Here is an 8,961-nt window from a genome sequence, read left to right as displayed (position 1 = left end):
GCTTTCTAGATTTGTCTTGTCTCAAAATCGTGGACATCTTCCTTCCTCTGCCTCCCAAGAGCCAGAATTAAAGAATGTGTCACCACACTCAGCCTCAATGGTGAGTATATTGGAGGCAACTGCATACAAAGATGCCACCCAATTATTAAACCCATGATTTTCTCTTTCACAATGGCTCCCTAACAAATCTTATATCCATAAGAAATAATATATAATATTATTCTATAACTTTAAGCCTGTTTTACAGTATATTTCTAATTGCATTTATTATGCAATAAGTCTAGATAATCTTAGATGCAGTATGTTTTTTCCTAAAACAAGGCAAATTTCTATGTAGGTGGTATTAATTTAACCATATATAATACAGTTTGAAAATTTTCTGTGAGTTAGACGGAATTTGTTGTAATTTATGAATCCTTACATCCAAGGAAAAAGGACTTTATATGTAATTTTATGGCCAGAATGAAAGAGAAAAAGAGGAAATGTAAGAAAACTTCCCACCAAACGTAGAGGCACTATTGGAGTTCTTATTAGTTGTTCCATTGGAGACTAATGAGGAAGAGTAAGTGTAAAATTTGCAATATGTTAAAATGATTCTCTCTTTGTTATTCACCGTTTTCTTTTTAGAAATTGAATGATACAATTTTGGTTTGTAAAGTTGCCTAGGATATAATTGTATTTGAAACCTCAGTTTAGCATAAAAGTATCAAGAAGGAACATATTACAAGAGCATAAAGACAAGCTGCCTTCAGTAACAGCCAAATGTAATAGAAATGGTGCAGAGGTAACTTATATAGGTATCAGCAGTTAGTGTTTTGCCAATGAAACAAAAAAGCAATGTCAGTATAAAAGAGAAATTGTGAGATAATATAACCATGGGGCTTTCTTCAAAGCAACAAAATCATGGTATTTTTAGACGGGGACATGGAAGCCAAAAGTAATATCTCAGTGGAGACAATAGTGAATTAGGCAGTGATTGGCTTGTTTCTTCTTGGATCTAGGCAACTACATTGCTTACCCAGGACAAGAAATGCTTTCAGGTGGGGGTTACTTCACAGATTCTGGCCATGATTGCAAACATACATGCCAATTTTGTTTTAATGAGCTATCTCTGACAAAGAAAAAGAGAGGAAATGGTGAAGAGGAATTTTAACTGACAGCTGTGTTTATCCTTCCTTTAAAATTCCAATCTGCCTCTGTTAGGTATATAGCCAGTTACTGCAGCAACTCAATTGGGTTTGTAGAGAAAAACATAATATGCTAAGAAAACAGAACACCTAAATTCAGGAAAGGAAAATCTTTTGTTTTTTCAGCTGTAGGAGGTCATAGTTTCTGTATAACTTCACTGGCAAGAAGCAGGGATATTGGTCAGTTTTGATTCCTGATTTACACTCTTCCATTTCACCAGGGACACGGAAAATCTTCTGCATTTAAACAGAGAGTGGAATCTAGAAGGTGAAATGTCAATGTAAAATTTCCTGGGACATTCCATTCTCAAGAGGAAAGAAGAGATGTCTTCTTCACAGGTAAATGAATGTGTGTGCGTGTGTGTGGGACAAGTTGATTGTCTGTACAAAAATGCTTCATTATCAGAACTTCTGAACCTTCACGATGCTGACTAATTTTCAGAAGTACTTTTATCATTTGATTCTCATTATTATCTCTTAAAAACTTTTGTCACCTGTTTGCTTAAGGCAGCTTATTTGCAAGTCTTTTTTTTTTTAGAACAACTTCTACAAAATAAAAATGAAATCTGTAAAAATTATAAATTTTCTCATATCAAAGATAAATATAGGCATTCTATATTTGCAGAGATTGAAAGGGTCATTATTTAACGGTGAATAGAAGCCAATATATTATGAATATTTCATCTGAGGGCCTCTTTTGGTAGTTCTCATCCTTCCTACTGATTGCAACTTTAATAGCACCCCTCATGGTGTGGTGATCATGTCATTTGATCCCCCAAAAAGGTCCCCACACACAAGGTCAGTGCTGCTAGCCTATTGCCTCATTGCAGAGAAGTCAGAAAAGTCTTTTTCTCAGAATATAATTTAGTTTTTAAATGCATATTAGTTTTTTTTATAACAGAACAAGTTCTTTAGTTAACTAATCTTTCCTTGTGTCAAACATAGAATTTATACAATGGCCATGAGGGGATACTGCTAATTTTATTTTCAGGGTCTAGTGACTTTCAAGGATGTGGCTATAAACTTTTCCAAGGAGGAGTGGGAATGTCTGGACTCTGCTCAGAGGGCTTTGTACAGAGATGTCATGCTGGAGAACTACAACAACCTGGTTTCTGTGGGTGAGAATATTTTTATTCCATGCTTGCTACTTCGCCTTAGGGATGTCTAAAGCTTCTACTAGCTAATATTTTGACTTTAATTCCACTGCTTAGATTATCACTTAGTTTATCTCACAAGTTTTTATAGGTATTGATTACTGTCTTATCTATAGATAACTTCTTACATCCCTTTACCTTGTTTTTACATTTAACAGAATAATAATTAAATGTTTCATAACTTTTGTGCTGGTAGCCAGTAGCATTTATATGTGAATCCATTTTGAATCCCAAAGTTATGCTTTTACTATAATTTTACTTAAGTTTACTTAAGAAAATTAAATACAGAATTTGAAAATCTATTGAGTTATGAAGAGTCTAAAACGTCTTGGAAGGAACTGAGAACTAGTAAGTCATTCATGTATACTTTCTTCTCTATTTGGTACAATCCTGTGCTAGTACACAGCTACATAGAATGGTGTGTCTGTATTTCTTTTTGAATTCACAGGCATTTCTGTTTCAAAAGCAGAGGTATTAACATGTCTTGGACAAACCAAAAAACCCTGGATTGATGATAAAGAGGAGATTGAAGAAAAAGAACCAGGTAGGATGAAATAAAATGACACAGCTTGTGATGACTCTAAACCAAGGAGCAATCTAGACCTGAAGAGTATTTAGCAAACAGCATCAGCAGAAAGTACGCCTAAGAATTTCTTTTAGAACAATGTACAAAATGTATAGTACAGCATGGATCTTATATGATATTTAATTTATTTACCTTAATAGTGCTGATCTGAAATACATTATAGTATAGACATTTGACAAACTTGTAGATTGATTTGTGCCTAATTACTGAAAATATTTTTGTTGTACATGAATGATAAATTATTTGGAGGTTTCCATTACTTATTCCCATAAAAGAATTTTATATTGTATATTTTGCACTTATTCTTTCTCTCATTCACATCAGTCAAACTACCAGGTCTTTCCTCTTTAACTCGATTTCATGATCTCTCTCTCTCTCTCTATATATATATATATATATATATATATATATATATATATATATATATATATATTACACACACAGAGAGAAAGAGAGAGAGAGGAGAAAAGAACAGAAGCTAAAATGGATTTAAACATGAAATTGTGTTTGTGCTAAAAAATTCTCCCGAAGTTTTGGCATAACATATCATTAATATATCCATATATATATATATATATATATATATATATATATATATATATATATATATATATTCTTTCCTTATTTTCCTCTCTCCATATATCTAGTACTACAAATGGGTTCTCAACTTGGTTGACAATTTGGACCTCTTTCTTCTCAAAGCAGGATAAGACTAATATATGTCAAAAGAAATTTCTTTTGTGTTCGATTATATTTTTTTGCGTTGTAAGCTTTTGTATGTTAAAAAGTATCTCTCTGTTTAGTTTGGAGAAAATTTCTTTTTCTTTTTCAATTTTGTTAAAAATATTTTCTGGTCTTGGAGCTTGTCATCTTCTGTCTATTTCTATCATATTTATATGAGGTTTTGTCCTTTCATTGTGTGCTTGATATGTTGGATGTTTTGTGTAAGGAACTTTTTTAAATTTAATATTTTATTTGGCATATGTATCTATTTCTTCAATTGTGTCTTCTGTGCCTGAGATTATTTCCTCCATCACTCATATATTGTTGGTGATGCTTACCTCTGCATTTTCTGATTCTTTTTAAGTTTCCCAACTCCAGTTCTTTCATCAGTTTGTGTTTACTTAATTTAGTCTATTTTCCTTTTCAGGTCTTGAACCATTTTATTACTGTCCTTATCCTGTTTTATCATATTTTCCAATATTTCTTGTATAAGTTTAATTATAACTTTTCGAATTGACTCTATCATATTCATAAACATAGATTTAAGACCATTTTCCTGAGTTTCAGTTGTGTTTATATGTCCAGGGCATGTTTTATTAGGGTAGTTGGAATGTGTTGGTGCCATATTGCCATAGGTTTTGCTGCTCTTTAGCCATCTGGGTGTTCCTTGCTTTGACTGGTTGTTCCTGGATATCTTTGGGCCTCTAGTGCATGCAGGAAGAGCCATTGGTCGTATGCTGGGATCTGGATCTCCTCCAATAGCCTGTAATATTTCACATCAGGCTGTGTCCCAGTTGGACCTACAGTCAGGTGATTGGGATAAGGGTCTGACATGTGTGGTTCTCAGATCTGTCAATTCTCTTCAAGACAACTATTAGTACTGTGAAAAATAGGTTGGTCGGTTTCTCAGAATTCCAGGAGTATTCAGAAGGTCAGAGCATAGAACTGTTTCTTCTTGCAACTTGGATACCATTGTTTCACTAGGGAACATGAGACATTGCTTCCATTTTTGGTTAGGCTCCAGTGAGCAGCCAAATACATGTTCTGCACTCACTGAGCTCCTGATTCTCAGACTCTATGCCTGCTGGAGGCCTCCATTTTGGAATGATAGCCTGTCTACTCATATTGTCCAGCAGATATTAACATTTAGAAAAGTAGAACTGCAGGCCAGAGGATCAAAACATGTCCCTGTTTCCCAGAAATTATTTTTGCAGAAGTCAGTAGTTGCAGCCATGTGTTTCTGTAACCTAGGTTTGGGTAGGATAGAAGCTACTGAGTGACTAAACCTGGGACAGCGTGCCTCTTGAACCTGGGTATCAGCCATATGGGGCTTGGTTGATGTGTCCATAGCTCCTAGGATGCCTCCTCTTATCCAGGAAATACAGGCAATGCTGTTTCAGAGTCCACAACTTGACTACTCACTTGATCCCCTCTTTCTCCATCCCTGCTACTCACACACCATGCATGACCAGTAGCAAGATCTTTTAGTGCTACCTTTTAAATATTTGTCAAAAATATTTCTTCTTTTATATTTATCTTTTGTTCACTTCCAGTTGAGAAACTGTTCCCCATTTCTCCCATTATATTACATTTCATTTGCAATATGGATTCTTGAATGAATAGTATTCATATGTGAAACAATATACAATGATAAAAAAGAAGAACACATACAGAGGACTTTTTATGTACTTGTAAGTACACACACACACACACACACACACACACACACACACACACACACACAACCCAAACATGAAGAAATAGAAGCAAATTCTAGAGTAAAACATGTTTTTTACATGATAATGAGTGTAGGGACCATAGAATGTTACCTGAGTGATGCTGGAGAGAAAGAAGGGATGGGAAATGTAATGAATTTTCACTTCAATAGAAATTTATTTTAAGTTATGTTTGACTGTTCAAATATCAGGTCTGGAATTTCATATTTTAATTTAAAAAAAATATATATATATATATACTGTGGATTCAAATTTGATTTTAGGGACATAAACATGTTTAACTTGTTAAGAATTTTTTGGTTTCTAAGAAAATTACTGGTCTTAGTAAATATTCCTTAATGTTTGAGAAAATTTTGAAACCCTTTATATTCATGTACTGGGCATGGATTTTACATGATACACTTAAATTTTTATCATGTTTTCTCTTGTGTTCTTATTAATATTCTCTTTGATTTTAAAATCATTGATAAATCTTGCATTTGGATGAAAAACTGAAATAATGCTGTAGTTGCTCATTTCTGTCATTAATTTGTAAGTGTGTTTAGGATAATGATTGGTGTTTATATTGTTAATTGAATGTCACAGTGAAGAGTAGGTTTCTATTCATGTGTGATAGTTACAACAATTTTGTTTGATATTATTTGTTCCAATTAATACTTGTTTGCATTGTTTGCTTTTTACTGAAAAATAAAATCATTCATATTACATCTTAATTGCTATCCCATCCCGTGCATCCTCCCCTTCCTCCCTCCAACCCTCTTTTACCACATTCCCTTTTGCTATGACTATGACTGATGGGGAACTCCTCCCCTTGAGTATGATGCTACGTTATCAAGTTTCTTCTTGGTAGTCTACTATCTGTCCTCTGAGTGCTATCAGGGCACCCAATATAGGGGACATGGACAAATAAGGGGCACCAGAGTTTGTGATAATGTCAGTCCCCAATCTCCACTTAACTGTGCAGAATATTCTGTCCCTCGGCTAGGTCTGGGTAGGGGTTTGATGATGACTGCACGTGTTGTCCTTAATTGGTGCCACAGATCGAGCAGAACCCCCGGGCCCAGGTCTGCCCATCATAGTGTTCTTCTTGTTCCAATGAATATGTAATGAAGACACTAATATATATAACAAAATATATGATGGTTTCATGGGATATCTTCTAACATCCATTATGATCAGGATATTTGTTTTCTTAGAAAAATTGCTGCAATTCAGTGTTGTACCATTTTGCTATGATCCCCAGTTTGATGTCATTTTATATATTATATATCTATATTACATTAATATGCATTTGAAATATTATATAGTGATTTCATTTCATTTGTTTCAGTTTTGTCTTCTTACCATACCAAGAAGCAATTCCCAAATGACCGTACACAAGATTCTCTCCTGAACGAAATACCAAGATTATTTGGTTGTAATGGCCTTTCAGAGATGAATAGAAAGAAGTTCTGGGAATATTCATGTGACAGTGAAGTTCATAAAACATGTCATTATGGAAACTATCGGTGTGAAAAATACATGTGTGTCATTTCTGAAACAAAAGATCAAGAAGCTCTGGCTTCCTCTGGGAGCACTCAGTCTTTACCACTCATGATTTCACAATTGGAGGCGCCACAGGTAAAAGGTTCACAACAAATTTTGAAGTACAATTCTATTCTGCACAGAAATAGGGAAATATTAAGTAGTGAACCTAAAGGTCAACACAAAATAGATATGGGATGCAAATTTTATAAATGTAATCTGTGTGGAAAATCACTTACCAAGCCCTCAAAACTTCAAGTTCATCAAAGAATCCTCAGTGGAGATAACACTTATAAATATACTAAGAGGAACACATCATTTACACAGTACTCAAAACATCAAGCTCAGCACAGCATTAATTCTGGGCAAAGTGTAAAAAATGTAATGAATGTTGGGAATCATTTACCTCATTCTTTGCTCTCCAGGATCAACAAAGTATTCATTCTCAAGAATATCCTAAAAAATGTATTGAGTCTAGGACATCCTCTACCAACTCCTCAAGTCTTCATGTACACTACAGCATCCACTCCAGAGATAAACTTTACATATGTAATGAGTGTGGGAAATACTTTTCCCGGTACTCAAATCTCCAAGTTCATCAAAGAATCCATACTGGTGATAAACCTTACAAGTGTAATGAGTGTGGGAAATCCTTTACTCAGATATCAACTCTTCAAGGTCATCAAAGAATCCATACTGGAGATAAACCTTACAAATGTAGTGAGTGTGGGAAATCCTTTACTCAATCTTCAGCTCTCCAACGTCATCAAAGAACCCATACTGGAGATAAACCTTACAAATGTAATGAGTGTGGCAAATCCTTTACTCACTCTTCAGCTCTCCAAGTTCATCAAAGAATCCATACTGGTGATAAACCTTACAAGTGTAATGAGTGCGGGAAATCCTTTACTGAGTCATCCACTCTCCAAGGTCATCAAAGAATCCATACTGGAGATAAACCTTACAAATGTAATGAGTGTGGGAAATCCTTTACTCACTCTTCAGCTCTCCAACGTCATCAAAGAATCCATACTGGAGATAAACCTTACAAATGTAATGAGTGTGGGAAATCCTTTACTCACTCTTCAACTCTCCAATGTCATCAAAGAATCCATACTGGAGATTATCCTTACAAGTGTAATGAGTGCGGGAAATCCTTTACTCAGTCTTCAGCTCTCCATCGTCATCAAAGAATCCATACTGGAGATAAACCTTACAAATGTAGTGAGTGTGGGAAATCCTTTACTCAATCTTCAGCTCTCCAATGTCATCAAAGAATCCATACTGGAGATAAACCTTACAAATGTAGTGAGTGTGGGAAATCCTTTACTCAATCTTCAGCTCTCCAACGTCATCAAAGAACCCATACTGGAGATAAACCTTACAAATGTAATGAGTGTGGGAAATCTTTTACCCAGTACTCAAATCTTCAAGTTCATCAAAGAATTCATACTGGAGACAAACCATATAAGTGTAGTAAGTGTGAGAAATCATTTACAATGTCCTCAAATCTTAAAACTCATCAAAGAAGCCATACTCAAGAAAAATCGTACAACAGTAATGAGTGTGGGAAAACCTTTACCCAGTATTCATCTCTGCAAAGTCATCAAACAACTCATAGTTGAGACAAATCATATAAATATAATAAGTGTGGTAAATCATTTACATAGTACTCATAATTTCAAGCTTACCACTGAATTCATATTGGGGACAATACTTACAAATGTAGTGAATGTGGGAAATTCTTTACTTCATCCTTCCCTTTCCATTTTCATCAAAGAATTCATAACTGAGAAAAACTTTACAAATATAATGAGTGTGGAAAATCCTTTACCAACTCCAAAAGTCGTCAAGTTCACTACAGAAACCACACTGAAAATAAACATTACAAATATAAAGACTGTGGCAAGTGACTTACCTTGCCTTCAACCCTCCAAGTTCATCAAAAAATCCATACTAGAAAGCAACCTTATAAGTTTAATACAGGAAATACATTTGGAAGTCCTAAACTCTTCAAGCCCACCACAGAATACAAACCCAAGACATACCTT

General features: G+C 34.6%; 1 protein-coding gene across 1 annotated transcript; it reads left to right on the top strand.

The window, feature by feature from the left end:
* Positions 1-1,231: 1,231 nt before the first annotated feature.
* Positions 1,232-8,535, top strand: LOC311591785 (uncharacterized protein; the record flags this gene model as incomplete). Its single annotated transcript, XM_084803425.1, has 5 exons — positions 1,232-1,526; positions 2,179-2,305; positions 2,790-2,885; positions 6,717-7,802; positions 8,252-8,535. The coding sequence occupies exons 1-5, from the start codon at positions 1,512-1,514 to the stop codon at positions 8,533-8,535; spliced, it is 1,608 nt and encodes a 535-aa protein (XP_084659551.1). The 5' UTR covers positions 1,232-1,511.
* Between the last annotated feature and the right edge of the window lie 426 nt (positions 8,536-8,961).

Source organism: Acomys minous, assembly GCF_964271855.1.
Source record: "Acomys minous genome assembly, contig: scaffold_52, whole genome shotgun sequence".
NCBI classification, from domain to species: Eukaryota; Metazoa; Chordata; class Mammalia; order Rodentia; family Muridae; genus Acomys; species Acomys minous.
The sequence above is the reverse complement of the archived record's forward strand: the minus strand, read 5'-3'. Positions and strand labels throughout refer to the sequence as shown.